We start from the raw sequence: 17929 nt of genomic DNA, 5'->3' as shown, positions 1-17929 counted from the left end.
GATTAGATTGTGTATACACATGTACTTTAATACAGTCACATACACACATGCACTATGAGCATGACTCCCATTTATGCTGAAGCCCTTGTACAATGTTCTGTATTACATTTTCATCTACTTTAGGGCCCTTTTATGCTGCCAGTGTAATGGGGCCTTAGTGTAGCTGAGAATTTGGTCAATTTTTTAATATAATGCACACAAACACACAGTTAACTCTACACCAAGACTCACCTTCAATAAGCAACTCTAAGTTACAACATTCCCTATTTTTCGCCTGAAGTTTTGTTTGACCCTTAGTTACAGACTGTCTTTTCTTGGCAATAAATTATGCAGGTATTTTTGCCCTTAGATGGTAACTGTTTTGAAATCTGTTTGTAAGATGACAATTTTTATCATATTCCTATGTCATATGTTTGTCTATGCAACACACACATTTATACACACATGCAGTGATCATTCACAATCTGTTTCTTTCCGTATTAGCTTTGCAATTATTTTGGAGAAAATGTATCATAATTAACCATGGTAGCCAAGCATGTTACCTTGGATATCTGCAAAATATGCCATCACCTTTATAAATCTTAAATTCATTAGCTAATTGTATTTTGTTTTACTTGTGTGTTTTCAGATGACCTTATTAACAGATGATAACATAAAATTATGAGCAGGATTTCTTGGGACTAGTGTTCTATAACACACGTAGTGAGTAGAAGGCATTTCAGATACTGAGTAGATCAGACAAGGGTTTATAAAGAAGTTCCCCTTTGGATCAGCAATTTAAGGGCCTCCTCCTGCTCTGTTTGAAGTCAATGGAAAGGTTGCAACTGACATCAGTACATTAAGACGAGTTCCCAAATCATTTTCAAGCTGATAGTGTCCAAAAATTGTTACCCAAAGTTATTCCCTGAAAGCATGGATATTTGACATTGCAACTTTCATTAATAATATAGCTCCATTAATGTTAAACCTGTCTATTGCACTAAGAATGTGCTCTTTAAGTTCTGTATTAACTTCATAATGACAAAAATAAATGGAAGTTAGGGATGAAAAAATATCTTCAGCACACCCATTATACTTAGAGGCCTTCAAAAGGTCTTGTGTAACATGCAACGTGAGCTGCTCCGCATGCAATTAATGCTGTAATTTACAATTTCCTTGCTTATATGAATATAACTTCTATCTCTAATATAACATTATTTTGTGATTTAATAGTCATGATAATGGAGACTATAAATTACGGGAAATATAACACAAAGGGCCCAATCCTCTACTCAGTTAACTCTTACTGACTATAATGAGAGTTTGTATGTAAGACAGCCAGTGGGATCATGACCCAAATGGTCAAATGTAAGAACTCTGAAACTGTTTGTTAATGTTATCTATATATATGTGTATCAGATGTTTTCAGTAGCTACATCATTAGTTTCATAGTTAATTATATAATATGTTGTATGGTGACTTATCTATGCAATGCTGGATTGTGCTTTAATAGCTAAACCAACTCCAGAATTAACCTTAGAAACTGATAGTTATTATTATTCTCTTTCTGATTAGATGGACAAAACCAATTTTGAAGAAGGGTTATAGACACCGTCTGGAACTATCAGACATATATCAAATCCCTTCTGCGGATTCTGCGGATAATCTTTCTGAAAAATTGGAAAGGTATGACAAAGTATGTATTTTGTTAGCATTATCTCATGATCTGGAAGGCAGCAACTAGGTCTGAAAGAGTGAGGTAGAAATGGTGGCGGTATCAGCTTAGTTCATTTAATTAATCTATTGAAACTTGACAGCAGAAACACTGGAACAATAGAGTTTTCAGATGTTTTTAAGCTCTGGTCAGATTTCAGACAGTAAATGGAATATGGCTCAGTTCAGAAAATTTTGAAGCTATGTAGTAGCTTCCAAAAAATGGGTCACTTTGTGTCTGTCACCAAGCTCACAACCTTAGTGTCAGTTCAACACTTCTATCTCCTTCCTCCCTGCCATATCCAGGTCATCACCACATCTTATTGTTTGTTTTTTTGTTCTATACTAGCTAAAAAAATGCCATCCTTTCCTTTATGTCTCCAGGGCTAAAATGCTGGATACTTCCTTATTTGTCTTAGGCAGCCTCCTCTTCCCTGGCCTTCCTGATTACCACCTTGGCCTCCTCCACTTGCTAACACAGCTAAAAATTTACTGACTTCCTGTATCATGTTCTGGCATCTCATTCTTTCTCGCAAAAACTTTGCATTACTTCACCCTTACCTACATCTCTGCTCCCATTTCTTTACTCTGACAGTGCCTCTCTCCTCACTGATCTTTGTATCCTTCCCTCATTCTCATCTTTATGCTCTCTTTCATGCTTTGACTTACCCCTGAAAATCCCTTTCCACCTTTAGCATAAAAGACAGCCACCTCCTCTTTATTGAAATCCTTTCTTAAAATGTGCTCTTCACGTCAAGCCTACCAGTGTTAACACACCCAGGTGTCCTGTCCTACAGGCCCTCCACCCATAGAATCCCTATTGAGTCAAATGGGAGTTTTGTTCATTGAGTGAAATTCACCCACACATAGAGTGCCTGTAAAAAGCCTCACTCAAAATAAGGATTGTGTGGCTCTTAAGTAGTGTATAGACCTTGTGCTGGCCCGGCATCAGTTTCACCTATGGGGTGCTTGCAGAAATGGGTCCTAAATGAGAAGCTAAGGTAGGGCTTTAAGGTCCAGGTCCTCTAAGGGGAGCCTCCTAACTTCCATTGATCTGAGACTAATTTACTAGCTCTTGCACATACTTTTCTCTCTTTGTTTTTTTTTTAAAGATCCATATATTTCCCCATCATCCAGGACAGATTGGATATGTATTGCTAAGTCTGTCCATTTAGATTAAAAATGCGGTGGTTAGGGGGAAGGGCTCCATTTTAAAAAATGACATAGTGCTAAGCATCTGCCTGCTGAAAATCAGATCCCTTTAAGATGTCTTTAATTGGGCACCCAAAATCCCTAGTCACTGTCTTCTGCCATTTGGTACTGTACTGAGCACCCTGGTGATGCTTAGTAAATATTGAGACAAGGTACAATTTATACAGGAAGTGTCCAGTTCCTTAATCTTTCCATTTCAATGCACATTATCTGTATTTATTTGCCAAAAATTAGAAGTATTAATTTACAATTATCAAATAAATAATTTGTATAAATAGTAACCTTGTCTCTCTGCTTCTGATGGAAGATATACTGTACACTAGGAAGGTACTATCAAAAAGCCTCTTTAGTGGTGACAAAAACTAATGCAGTACATTTTTAAAAAGTCACATTTTAGAATAGCTTCTCTTTGTTTTCTTCTTGATAGGAACTGGAGGAGCTCCAAAACTTTTATTTGCCTATTATTTGTGTATTGATCTTAAGAAGTACAGCAGGTTTCTTTAAAACATACAACGTGACCTTTTCATGAATTAACTCCCTGCAGGGTGATGTATTGCTGAGTATATAAATCTGCCAAATATGTGGGTGAACTAGATTTGAACTTTTATTGAGCTATCAAGTCAATGAGGGTCAGATCTTTGGGGTCTCTGCAAGGCTTTGTTTCATCAGCTACCTTAGCTAAATCTCCTTGGATATACTTGAGTGACTTGAACTATGTTAGAGCTGTAGACCCACGTATTTGCTCACACAACTTAATGGTCTTGTTTTTTGGTTCCTTTTCAGACAGTGGGACAGAGAGCTGGCGACTTCAAAGAAAAAACCCAAACTTATTAACGCTCTTCGACGATGCTTTTTCTGGAAATTTATGTTTTATGGAATAATATTATATTTAGGGGTAAGATTTGTTCTTGTGTTGAGTAAACTCGGAATGTTGGTAGCAATCCCGATGATTGCTAAATTACTGAGGAATCATACTAAGAACTACATTTTCTTCTCTGTGACATTATGTATAAAGATTACAAGGGCACAGATGCTACAGATACTGGGTAGGCAGAGTATACATAGCTTGTGGAGTTTCACAATTGGCTCTTGGTGCCTTGAACCCCTAAAATGTATCAGAATTTAACATCTAGTTTTAACATCTGGTTTTAACATTGAGTCTATAAAGTAGTAAAGTTCTTTAATGTCCTTTGGAATTAAATCCTATAAGATATTCTTCTCAATATGAAAAAATTATTACATACTATCAGTGATCTGCATGAGCATCGCCCATTTACATCAAAGGGAGTTTAATTCATATAATCAGCATTTTATTTTAATTTCACTTTAGACTATTATGGATTTTACCAATAGATTGTGTGAAACTGACAGTTAGTTTCTATGGTGTGTTGTGGCTAAGGTCAGGTTAGCGCTGTGATCAAACAAATGCAACAGGTTTATTACCGATGTTGCAACACTCTTATTACCCTGTTGAAAGAAAAAAAGAACTACATTCTTCTTTTTGTTACACTGGTATAAATGTGGAATGACTCTATTGGCATCATTCTTTTGTATGTCTGCTGGTGCATCAGAGAGCAATATTTGGCCCAAAGGATGTGTATAATGGTGAGATGTTCTAGATAATGACTTCCGATTACATGAATGTAGGAGTGACAGAAGCTCTTTACATTGTGTGTCATTTCCTTCTTTTTAATTCTTTGAATGACAAGTCTAAATAACAAATCTTTTTCAGTAGTTTTGAAGCCAAATCTTGATTGACATCATTACAGCTAACAAGTTCTGAGGCCATGTGCGCATATTTACAATTTACTGACAAATCTGTCAGTAAAAACACAGTGGTATTTCATACAGCTGATTGATTGTAGCTCTGGGCATCATTAGACAAAAAAATGGAGTCAGGAAATTTAAAAGGACAATACAATGAAGAAGCGGGAAGCTGTAAAACTTACCATTCTGTTTAATCTGGAAAAAAACAACCCAAAACTAAGTGTTGGATACCTGCCTCTATTGGTTAATCCTGTTGCTTCCTTTTCAAAAACTATTTAATAACCACCACCTTTTTTAAAAAGAAAAAACCAGAACAAAACATGTGCAACCAACTGCATACCATATGTTCTTATAAATTAAGGGTAACCCTTTTTATGCACAACAACATTGAATGGATATTTTGGACCATTCACATCAGCCATGTGTAGTTAAGTATTTTAAGAACTCTGTCATGTTGGGTTGCATTTTTAAAATAAAAAACTTGATGCTGAATAATCACTTCTATGGAGTTTGCAGGTTAAGAATGTAAGAGTTAAAGGGTATTTTTCATTTTTAAACCAGATTTATCAAAATTCTCTAACTGCATATACAAAAAGTCTCTGTTTTCCTAGCTATAGACAGAGAGCCACAATTTCTGGATAGATAGAGATATTGGGCTCAATCCTCAGATGCACAGATGAGGAAAGGTGTCAGGGAATGGTGGTTCCTAAGTCACCTTTCAGCTGGCTAGTATCTGAATAGTCCCTGGGTGCCTGGCATAATTTAGAACAGCCTCAGGGCTCCTCTAAATTACACTATCTGCAGTCAGAAGCTACCCCAGCAAGGATCTGGTTGGAGAGGTATGTACTCTACTTCCTCTTTACTCTTCCTGTCCTACACTCCATTCATGGGGAAGTTTAGAGCTGCCTGCAGAAATTACCCTGTATACACCACCAGAATACTCATCTGTTTCCCCTTGATTATCCCTTTAAGGTAGCTTTCTGACTATTTTGCATTGGTGAAGGTGTGCAAAGCAGGAAAATAGGAGCTCAGGATTCAACCAATTCTCTCTCTCTCTCTTTGTGTGTACAGATAGGCAAAGACTAAACGAGACTGTGAACTCTCTGGGACAGGGAACGTCTTCTTTGTTGTTTATCAGTCCAGTGCCTATCACAATGGGACCCAGATTCTTGACTGGAGAAGGTGCTACTGTAATATACAAATATATAATAATAATGAAGATGAGGAAATGAAGGAGAGAATAGAACATTGAAGAAGGAGAGAGGAGAAGATAGTCTGAGGGAAATGTGCCAGCAAAGGGTTTGAGGAAAAGTAACATAACATACTTTAGAAGGAAAATTGTGCTGATGAAATGGACGTGAAAAAGAGGAGGAACAAAGATAAGGGAGCCATAGTACTGTAAGTTAATAGTTTTTACAAATGTGATGTTCGGTGCCACTGTACTAGAAGAAACAGAAGTACACATGCTTTTGTTGAATGTGCATGCACACACAGATACGCACATATTCAGGCCTAGTGTCATTCAGCAGGACAACTCGTTTACATGCTGACGTTGCACACATTTCTCTCGGATCCATGTCTTATTAGAGTTTTCTATTACTTTTTTAATCTCTAGATTTGATTGTTTTACTCTGGTCCATTTGGGGCTACTGAAAAGATTCAGCTAGTGCAGATTGTGACTGCTCATCTAGTTGGAGGTCATAGTGTATCTGTGCTTGATAGCCTGCATTGGCTTCTGCTTTACTCTGGTTGCTATTCAGAGGTCTCTGGGTGTGTGCTGAACTGGTATTCCCACAGAAAATGAATCAAGCATCTTTGAGAACAGGCTGCTCAAATGCATTTCCTCTGTGCATAATCACTAAAAATCAAGAAAATCACCAATCCAGGCAAGATTAACATCCACACCAACCTCATTTCACATATTCCCACCACAAATCATCATAATGCTCAAATGCACTCATGGAATTTTATCAGCTTCTCAAGAGATATTGTCTCAGATACTTCTACCCCTCAACTCCCTTAGAGGTGAAGAGGGGGATGATTTGGGACTTTGCAAAAGGAGGGGAGCAGCCAGGTTCAAAAGAACATAAGAACAGCCATACTGTGTCAGACCATCCTCTCTCATCAAGAGCCAGCATCTGGCAGTCAGAGGCTAAGGGGCACCCACAGCATGGGGTTGCATCCCTGACCATTTTGGCTAATAGCCACTGAATATTCTCCATGAATGCATCTAGCTCTTTTTTGAACCCAGTTATAGTCTTGGCCTTCACAACATCCTCTGGCAAACAGTTCCACAGGTTAACTGTGTGTTGTGTGAAGAAATACTTCCTTTTGTTTGTTTTAAACCTGCTGCCTATTCATTTCATTGGGTGTCCTCAGTTTCTTGTGTTATGAGAATGGGTAAATAGCACTTCTTTATTCACTTTCTCCACATCATTGATGATTTTATAGATATCTATTGTATCCTCCCCAGTTATCTCTTTTCCAAGTTGAACAGTCCTGGTCTTTTTAATCTCTCCTCATGTGGAAGCTGTTCTATGACCCAATCACTTTTGTTGCCCTTCTCTATACCTTTTCCAATTCTAATATATCATTTTTGAGATGGGGCAACCAGAACGGCACACAGCTTTCAAGGTGTGGGTGTACCAGGCATTTATATAGTGGCATTATGATTTTTGGTGACTTATTATCTGTCCCTTTCCTAATGGTTCCTAACATACTATTATCTTTTCAGGCAGTGAGGAAGAGTTTCTTGGTGTGAGAATGAAGATAGGGCAGGGAGTAATGGGCTATCTTTAAATCCTGAATCTTTGAGGATTTTGGGGTGGGTATTTGTGGGAGCCAATTAACCTTAATCCATCCCTCTCTGTGACTTCATAATTCATCAACAGGGAAACCTTTTTTGTGTCACAAGCACTGGACTGTAATATCATTCAATGGCAGAAGGATTAGCTCTGAAGACTGATTAGGAAAGAGAAGTCTCTGTTTATACAAAATATCTTGTAATCAGCAATGATGGAGAAAGGAAATACAGAAAAATTGACAGTTCAATGAGTCCTTTGTAACATGCATACAGTTCAGGGTTTGCTAGTGTGTAGCAATGATTCTGTAAGAGTCTGGCTCAAACTCACAAAAACAAGGGAAATCACACCTACAGCCAAACATTCAGTCTAAGGTTCTGGCCCTAACTTTTTCTGCATAAAGAAATTAACAAGTAGAAAATAGTATAAACTGACAGTGGCTGCTCCAGCATATTAGAACTTTGTATTCCTCATGATGTGTTTAAAAAGTTAACACTATACAAAAACAATGTTCACAATATTAAATGGGTTAGAAACTCTCTATCTGATAGAGGCCAAAAAATACTTTTAAAGTGATTGCTGAAAAACAAAGGCTGACAATTGGAATAGGGCCAGATTTTGAGTCTCATGAACACAATTCCCACTGGAGTCTGAGTGAGGACTTCAGGCTTTGTAAAAAAACCCAAAACAAAAAACCTGTAAAATTGTGCTGTATACTATTGTGAAACTCCCCCAGTCCAGGTTATTATATCTGCATACTCACTGTACGTATATGAAATTAGACAACATCACATATTTAATTCTTCTTCCAAATGACAGATGACTAGGTGGCCGCAGATGTGTAGCCCAGTGTCCACTGAAGTTAAGCTTCAGGAAAACAAATCTGATTCAACTAGTTGTGTGTGCATTATTAGATATTTGGTGGCAGTGGGACAAAGGTGGAGGTCTCAGACTTTAGAATTGGAAAGAGCAAGTACCTGTATGTGTGTGTGGGGGTGTGTGTGTGTGTGTGTGTAGGAGTGGTGGAACTGTGTTTATGTGAAAGGTAATTTCCCCATGGAAACGTCTTCAATGAAGCAGAATTTGAAAGTAGATGTGGGCAGAACAGCAATGCGCTTTCAGAGCTGACTTGCAGCTTGATCATACATATTCTCAACATTCTTGTTTACTGAAGAAATCACCAGCCATCAGATTAAGGATGTGTGTGAAACATAGCACACTGGAGGCAAATTCCATACCTTTCATGACAAGTACCAAACAAAGAGATAACTCTCTTGGTTTTCATGGCAAACACTAAGAGTAAATTCCTCTGTCAAAGCTGTTCGTTTTCTTTTCAAGCCCTGCTCCCACTGAAATCAGTGCGAGCTTTGCCATTGATTTAAGCGGGAACAGAGCCTTAGGCCAATGATGCCTGTGGGTGTGTGCCTTCATGTTGCACTTGTTGGTCACCATTAGAAATCTTATTAAGATTATTAAGTCCCATATCCTTCTGCAACCTCTCTCAATATGGGTTTACCCTTGCTTTACTTTTGCATTCCTGCTATTCGTATAGCACCTGTTGCAACCAGTACCACAGCTCTGTTCTCTCTCTCACCTCATGCACCTTAGGTAACTATGTTACTGAAGGGCAGACACTTGCATTCTGGCATCCTAGGATGCTATAATTCACTTTCATAAATTGTTGTGTTAGGTGCATCAAACTGTTCCTGGTTTGTTTAGTGTATCTGCTTCCCTGCTGCCCTAAACATTCATATTCCTTCACCATTAGATGTCTCTTTAAATAAAAACCCCCCACACTTCTTGCAAGCAATTTACTAGTCAGTTAAACACTTAGTTGCGAACACAGTTGTAATACCTCTGTAGAATATTCTCTTTCAAGCACACTTGCATAACTGTATATTGGTTAGTGTCCATTCAGGCAAATTAACTGTATAACAAATGCAGAAACAGTTTTAACTTCCCCTCCTCTTGCTCTCAAAGTACCTGTTTGGGTTTTTTAACCTCTAATGCACTTTGGTGCAATATAAATCAATATAGCCATACCTGGGTAATTATTACTGCTATCATTTACACTATAACACTTTAAATGTAGGTAACAGAATGAATATACCTGAAATTCTCCTGTTGTGTCATTTTAGAGCTGACCATTTGCATGTCCACTGCTGAGCTACTCTATGGACACATGCAAAAATGGGGTTGGGTGCTACTCATGAAGGTTGAAGTGTTCAATGCCTATTTTGCTTCAGTCTTCACTAAAAAGATTAATGGTTATCAGATACTCAACACAATTAATATTAACACCTAGGGGGAAGGAACGTAAGGCAAAATCTGGAAAGAACAGAGTAAAGAATATATTTAGATAAGTTGGATATATTCAAGTCAGCAGGGCCTGATGAAATTCCTCCTAAAGTACTTAAGAAACGAGTTGAAGCAATCTCAGAACCATACCAGTTATCTTTGAGATTTTATGGAGGACAGGTGAAGTCCCTGTAGAATGGAGAATGACAAACATTGTACTGATCTTTAAAAAGAACAAAGATGACCCAGGAAATTATATACCAGTCAGACTAACTTCAATACCTGGAAAGATATTGGAACAAGTAAGCACTTTATAGGATTCTAAGGAATAGTCAGCAGGGATTTGTAAAGAACAAATCATGTCAAACCAATCTGATTGCTTTCTTTGATAGGATCACTGGCCTAGTGAATAGAGGAGGAAGCAGCAGCCATGATATATCTTGATATTTAGTAAGGCTTTAGATATAGTCCCACAAGACATTCTCACAAACAAACTAGGGAAATGTGGTCTAGATTAAATTACTATAAAGTAGGTGCACAGCTTGTTGAAAGACCATAATCAAAGAGTAGATCTCAATGGTTCACTGTCAAACTGGGAGGGAGTATCTAGTACGTGCCCAGGGGTCAGTCTTGGGTTCAGTACTATTCAATATTTTCATTAATTACTTGGATAATGGAATGGAGAGTATGCTTATAAAATTTGCAGATGACACCAAACATGGAGGGATTTCAAACACTTTGAAGGACAGGATTAGAATTCAAAATGACCTTGAAAAACTGGAGAATTGGTCTGAATTCAACACAATGACATTCAGTAAAGATAAGGACAAAGAATTTCATTAGGAAAAAGCAAATTCAAAACTTCAAAATGGGGAATAACTGGCTTGATGATAGTACTGCTGAAAAGGATCACAAATTGAATATGAGTCAACAATGTGATGCCGTTGCAAAAAAGGCGAATATTATTCCGGGGTGTATGAGTAAGAGTGTTGTCGAGTCATTGCCCTGTTCTGTTCACTACTGGTGAGGCCTCTGCTGGAGTACTGTGTCCAATTCTGGATGCCACACTTTAGGAAAGATGTGGACATATTGGAGAGAATCCAAAAGAGAGCAAGAAAAATGATAAAAAGTTTAGAAAACCTGGTTATGAGGAAAGGTTAAAAACACAAGGCATGTTTGTTCTTGAGAAAAGAAGACTGAGGTGGGACCTGACAGTCTACAAATATGCTAAGGGCTGTTATAAAGAGGACCGTGATCAATTATTTTCCATGTCCACTGAAGAAAGGACAAGAAGTAATGGGCTTAATTGTCAGGAAGGGAAGTTTAGGTCAGATATTAGGAAAAGCTTTTAACTATAAGGGCAGTGAAGTTCTGGAATAGGCTTCCAAGGAAGGTTGTGGAATCCCCATCATTGGAAGCTTTTAATAACAGTTTGGATAAACATCTGTCAGAGATGGTCTAGGTTTATGTGGTCCTGCCTCATGCCGGTTGGGCCGGACTTGATGAAATATCCAGGTTGCCTCCAGCACTACATTTCTATGATTAATGTCTGCAGAATTCAGAGTGATTCAGTAGGTGAATATTCTTTTATATAATCCTATTGGTTCCCACACAGGTTCACATATCTCATACCAGGTAGGCAAGACATTCTAGTTAGTTTAAAGTTATATTAATGTTTGTTACCTATTAACTTGTCAGAATTATAGGACAGAACAATATGAAAAATACCCAAACTTGCCTTTCTCTGTGTGTATTAAATATCAGTCTCTCGCATATATGATCTCTCTTGGAAAACATTATAAATTTCTTCCCACCTCCGCTGCCAACGTGATTTAGCAAATAATGTGGCACATTGCCAGTCATTATTCTTTGTATGTTCTTGTAAACCTGTAAATCACCCTGCTTCAATTGGCTGAAAACGTATTTGATATCTCTATATACACAACAAACACAGTAGCAGAGTCTGGTATTTCCACTGACGCATAAATGGAATAAATTATAAATACCAGAGCACATGCTACTTAAGACAGATGTATAAAACTTACCTTGGAATCTCAGGGAATGTGAAACAAAGCACTGTCCACGTCCTTGAAACCACTACCCATGTCCTTGTTTTGAATTTTTATGAGGTGTATGAAGTTGTGATTTGCTGCTCATAGATGCAGATGGTCTTAACACAGCTGCTTAATATTGTGTGTGTGTGTGTTTTGTAAACACTCCTTCTTCTGCCTACTAAGAACACTATTGTCTTTGTCAAACCAGGACTCAAGTTTACAGCATTTGGTTGACGCAATTCTTTTTAATCCAGCGAAGGTAGTACTTAACAAAGGTGGTCTATTCACAGTATAAACTTTCATTTCCTGTGTTGAAAGAGTCAACTAACTTTTCTATTCTGATGGAATTGTAACATATGATATAAATGCAGTTGTTAATGCTGTTGTCTTGATAACCAAAATTAATTTAAAGAGTGTAGAGAGGAAAAGAAAAATCAAAGGGGAAAGTCCTGACCACTTTATCACTGAAAACCCTGAGTTACAACTAAGCTCCAGTTGCTCATGTCTTCCTCTCCTCCTGCTTGGTAACTCTCCCTGGCACTCAGTAGCTTGGGGGCACCACTTAGGAACATTTACAGTGTATCATACATCTGTACAAAGAGTTTTGCAACTGTCTATTTGTTTAGTATTTGACACTCTCAATCTCTTTGCTGGGAGAGAAACAAACACAACGGGAAGAGAGAAGGGGACACACACACACAAAGTTCTTAGCACTAACAACTAAACAAACAACTGAGCTCATTCATATTTCACAACCCTTCTGTGGTTTATACAGAATATAAAGGAGAAAGCCATACCAAGGAACTCAAGTGATTTTTGCATCTGTATTTTGGGTGGAGTGAGAGGTAGAGTGTATGGAGAGGAAGAGGTCATAGTTGTCAAAAACAAGAAACTGAGCAAGGCCTGGACAGAGGAAATGGGGGAAAACAGACCTATTCTGATGGCACAGAGCAAACACCAGCAGGATTTAGTGACAGCAGTAATGGAGTATAAGGAGAGATGAGGGGCAAAGGTAATCTCAGGCCCAAGATAAATACAGTGGTCAATGAATATCCACATAGCTATACCAGAGTATTTGTATTTCATGCTCTTTTCATTATTTCCTGTCCTTTCCCTTATGTTTCACCCTATTTCTGCTGCTGCTGTTCTGCTAACATTTGCTTTGGACATATTCTGAATCTGACTGTGCCTTATTTGGTCCAGTGATACACAAGGTAGATTGGTGCCCAATGGTTAGAGTGAAGAACCAGCATCTAAAGTGGTTCTGGATTCAAATGTGCTGAGTCAGTAACTCAGTTGTTCAGAAGGCTAAAATTAGGGCCTTAAAAAAACAAAACCAAACAAACAAAAAACCCAGCACAGGCATGACTGAGCTGAGTTTACCTAGTACACACAGGAAAGGCGGGATGGACTAATTGCTTATATTGTTTCTCTTCAGTTTTTCTTCTCTTTATGAGAAAGACACATTTTGAGAATACAGTCTTTCCCCTATGAGCTTGAAAAGTAAATCTAGAAACCTATTGCTAATTTAAGCACTATAACATGAGTTACATCTCTCAAGAGCAGTAGATATTCTTAAAGTCTATGGACTGGTTTCACTATTGCAGTGGTTCTCAAACTTTTGTACTGTTGACCCCTTTCACATAGCAAGCTGCTGAGTGTGACCCCCTTATAAATTAAAAATATGTTTTTATATATTTAACACCATTATAAACGCTGAAGGCAAAGTGGGGTTTGGGGTGGAGGCTGACAGCTCACGAGCCCCCATGTAATAACCTCCTGACCTCTGGAGGGGTCCCGACCCCCAGTTTGAGAACCCCTGCACTATTGCATTAATACAATTTTATGTTGGCATAACTACACTGACTTCAATGGAGTTACAAGAACATAAAACTCATAAAATTGGAGTAAAGCCATGGTGAATCAAGCACTTTATGGCTATTGTATCTTCTTTTAATTTGAACTGTGAAGAAAGCAAGCATGAATAGTTGATACATCTTGAATTTAAAAATTTGTCTGTTCTGAAAAAGAAATTAACTACAAATGCTTTCTCTTGTCTTCTCCTGCAGGAAGTCACCAAAGCTGTGCAACCTCTTTTACTGGGAAGAATAATAGCCTCCTATGATCCTACCAACTCCCACGAGCGATCCATAGCTTACTATTTGGGCATAGGCTTGTGCCTTCTCTTCATTGTGAGAACACTGCTTCTGCACCCTGCTATATTTGGCCTTCATCATATAGGAATGCAAATAAGAATAGCCATGTTTAGTTTAATTTACAAAAAGGTAGCTTTTTCACTTTCACTTGAATGAATAAGAAAGCAAAATTATTGCATTTAGTGTATGTTGCTGGCACAAGAACATTTTCAGAAGAGGGTTAGAAGAGGGGAAGATTTAGGCAACAAACTGTAGGAGAGCTTGGATTTGAATAATAAAGTGAACATAAAGCACAAGGAAAAGCTACCCTACAGTATGCATCCCAGTTATTTATTGGATATCATTTTGAAGGTTTCCTTTTAAGTGGCTCAAATCTGCCCTCAGATTGATACTGTTGATCTACAGAATTGGAAGCATTCAGTGGTTACCATTAAAAAGTAAATATTTTCCAACAGATATCACACACTCATCACTGTTATGTTATATATTAAATATGGGGAAATCCCCTGTGATTTCTCAGATAGTGATATGTAATAATGCTTGGCAAATGCTGACTTTTTTATGGTGCCCATATATGCATTATATTATCTAGAAGCTGGTGCCCTAAAATGATTTGTCTACCAAGATTCTTCCTTCGTCTGAAAAGTGTCTAGTAACAGATGTTCATGTGCTCTGTGTTTTGAAAATGTGAAAATCTCAAAAGGACAGTGATTTTTACCAAACACAGCTATATTTAGCCAAATTCATGAGTTATTCATATGCTACATACTGAAAACAGGCAGATTTTGAGCTAATACAGTGCATTGCTGAAGGAAGTATATGTGTGTGGAAGAGGGATTGTGCTGGAATAGTTTTTAGATCATAGCTCATTCCTGTTGTAAAATCCTGATGATTCTCCTTACCTATTCAAAATTACCTTCGACCAAGAATATCTTGTGCACAATCACATTTTGACAGCTGTATGATAATGTACTTACATAACAAAAGACCACGTCCCCCATTATAATCAAATCAGTGCGGAAACAATTATCCCTAGATAAAACTATCGAAACTAGCTGCGAGGATATGCTTTTCAGATCACATCCAGTGGTAGTCTTAGGCCACATCTATACTAGCAGGGTTACAGTGGCACAGTTGTACTGATGCAGCTGTGCCACTGTAAGATTGCTCATGTAGCCACTCTATGCCGAAAGAAGACAGCTCTGTCATCAACATAATTAAACCACTCCCAATAAACGGTGGTAGCTATGTCAAAAGGAAAGTTGTCTCCTGCTGTCATGGCGCTGTCCACACCGGTTCTTCTGTTGGTGTAACTTGTGTCATGCAGAGGGTTGGTGTTTTTACACCTCTGAGCAACATAAGTTATACTGACAGAAGTGTCAGTGTAGATGTAGTCTTAGACTCTATGCTTCTAGAGTCCCCAGACATACTCATACACTTGACCTGCTAGCCGAAGTGAGCCACTGGTTTGGTGAAGAACAGAATCTTCAGCACAGTAGTTTTTGCTTTGTGAAACTGTTGAGCAAATCTCCTGAACAATGGTAATCTTGCTATTTTGTTGAAAATTTTCTTCTCTGATGCAATACAAAAGCTCCTGGGCTAGTAAAAGCCATTCCCCATGCAACAAGTGTCAATCATCAGTTTTGGATTCCAAGAACATTACTGGGGGCATATGTCAAAAGGTTGTGTTATATTCCTCCCCTAAACTATTCAAAAAGCTTTCTGCATACCTTGTCAAAGAGAAGTAGCCAAGTAAATCTTGTTCTCCATTAGCTAACTGTTTAGCATAAAGATGTAGTTACGTGATGAATAGTGTTAATAATTGTTTTCTTCCTGTAGTTAAAGCAATTATATAACTCCAGACCAGTTCCCACATTCTTACCACACACATACACACACACACTTCTGACTTTCTACAGTTGTTGTTTTTAAGCTATATGAGGCTGAAAAAACATGACTCAGAATATGAACTTTAAAACACTAATTGTTAACTAATTATAAATTAGAAACCCATTAATAGATTTATGGGAAAATACTCAGAAGTTTCAAGCTTTACTCAGAGATTTTGTGCTGAAAATTTGGGACAGGTCGGGCGTGGATTTTATATAAAAACAAAGTGGTTGAAATCCCATGTTAAGTGCAAAATAGAACCCAACTTTAACTATGGAGTTGCCACTGCTCCTCATTGCAAATTTCACCATGTCTGTCAAGAAATTCTTGTGAACATGTTCACTGTAGAGCAGTGGTTCCCAAACGTGTTTCGCTGCTTGTACAGGGAAGGCCCCCGGCGGGCTGGGTTGGTTTACCTGCCACATCTGCAGGTTCGGCTGATCGTGGCTTCCAGTGGCCGTGGTTCGCTGCTCCAGGCCAATGAGAGCTGCTGGAAGCGGCATCCAGTATGTCCCTTGCATTGCGCCGCTTCCAGTCGCTCCCATTGGCCTGGAGCAGAGAACTGTAGCCGCCGGGAGCCGCGATCGGCCGAACCTGCGAACGCGGCACGTAAACAAACTGGCCCGGCTTGCCAGGGGCTTTCCCTGCACAAATCACTGCTGTAGAGCATTTGGGACACAGAAACACTCAGGATTCATTTGTAATTCAGTCTTGGCTTACATATAGAAATATGTAACAAAGTAAAAGCTAGGTTAAAAAAAAGTCAATATTTGCAAAGTAATATAATGAACACATTAAACTTTAGTGGCGTAAATAAAAGGGATTTAATAAGTATTTTTCTTTGTAACAAAGATAACAAATGAAATGTTGTATTACTGTTTCACTAGCTGTTTATTAGTATTTTTATTTCTATTTGTTCTCTTTTAGTCAAGTAAGTTACAAGGCCATTCATCTACTGTTTTATATTATTTTGCAGACATTAAAACTGTCAAGCAGAGTCCTAGATAAAATAAGCACTGGACAACTCATTAGTCTCCTTTCCAACAATCTGAACAAGTTTGATGAGGTATGTCACTGCTTGTTTAAGCTCCTGTATTTGTTGTATCACAGAAACAAAAGTGAGTGACTGCAAAACTTCAAACAGTTCTAGAAGTGTTAGCATCTCCATGGCTGCAGTCAAGCAATGGCAATAAATGGCCAGCTCTGGTGAGCTGTGCTCACCTTAAGAAAATCCCAAACTGCATTCCCACTAACATGATGTGTGGGTGTTTAGTCAGGGAGAGGCTGATTCAGACCACATCTTCTCCCATCTCCTGTACCCAAGACAGCGAGATAGCAGCACAAAACTGGAAAACTAAGGTGCTTGTAGTAGCATGTGGCTTGTACAGTACTGTATGTTGCTCAGTTGATGGAAGGGTCTAGAAAATCTATGAATTTCAAGTCACAGAGTGTCTGTTGGACCATCCTATTGGGAGGAGAGGCATGCCACTTCCACCTGCATAAAGCTGAGATGTGAGGAAGACAGGAAAAGTAAAACTACTCATGTGATACTCAGGAGATAATCAGCTATTGTGGTTATGGATACAAGTAAAAACCCTTTTGTCATAGCTTCCTACTCAGATTTGAACCTTAGTGTTCATAAACTGAGAAGCTAGCATGAACCCTCTAAGCTTAATTAATCGCTGCCACCAGACAGGAATCAGTGCCTGTCTCGCTCTGGTCTCCCCAAAACCTTCCCTGGGGAACCCCCAAGACTCAGATGCCCTGAGTCTCACAACAAAGGGAAATAACTCACTTCCCTTCCTGCTCTTTACTTCCTCCCTGATTTTCCTGCCCTGGGTATACTAAGAGATTTCCCTGCTTCAATCCCTTGAAACACAAAACCGAAAGGACAATTTACCTTTCACCTCCTTCTTTTCCCTCCTCCGAGTCTTTTCCTGAGAGAGACAGTAATCCTGGCACAGAGATTCCTATCCCCTTGCCATAACTAGAAAAAGAAAAGTCAACAAGTTTTAAAAAAAAGAAAGCTTTATATAAAAAGAAAGAAAAAGACAAAAAA

At 38.4% G+C, this 17929-nt stretch overlaps 1 protein-coding gene across 1 annotated transcript in view; it reads left to right on the top strand.

The window, feature by feature from the left end:
* Positions 1–1104: 1104 nt before the first annotated feature.
* The window catches only part of CFTR (CF transmembrane conductance regulator), a 121835-nt gene continuing 105010 nt past the window's right edge, over positions 1105–17929 (top strand). Inside the window, exons 1-5 of the mRNA XM_075071370.1 lie at positions 1105–1139; positions 1555–1665; positions 3688–3799; positions 13894–14109; positions 16847–16936. Of these exons, the coding sequence (XP_074927471.1) occupies positions 1105–1139; positions 1555–1665; positions 3688–3799; positions 13894–14109; positions 16847–16936 (564 nt within the window). The remainder of the gene's footprint in view (positions 1140–1554; positions 1666–3687; positions 3800–13893; positions 14110–16846; positions 16937–17929) is intronic.

This window comes from Chelonoidis abingdonii, chromosome 1, assembly GCF_003597395.2.
Source record: "Chelonoidis abingdonii isolate Lonesome George chromosome 1, CheloAbing_2.0, whole genome shotgun sequence".
Lineage (NCBI taxonomy): Eukaryota > Metazoa > Chordata > Testudines > Testudinidae > Chelonoidis > Chelonoidis abingdonii.
This window is presented reverse-complemented; position numbering and strand designations above follow the sequence as displayed.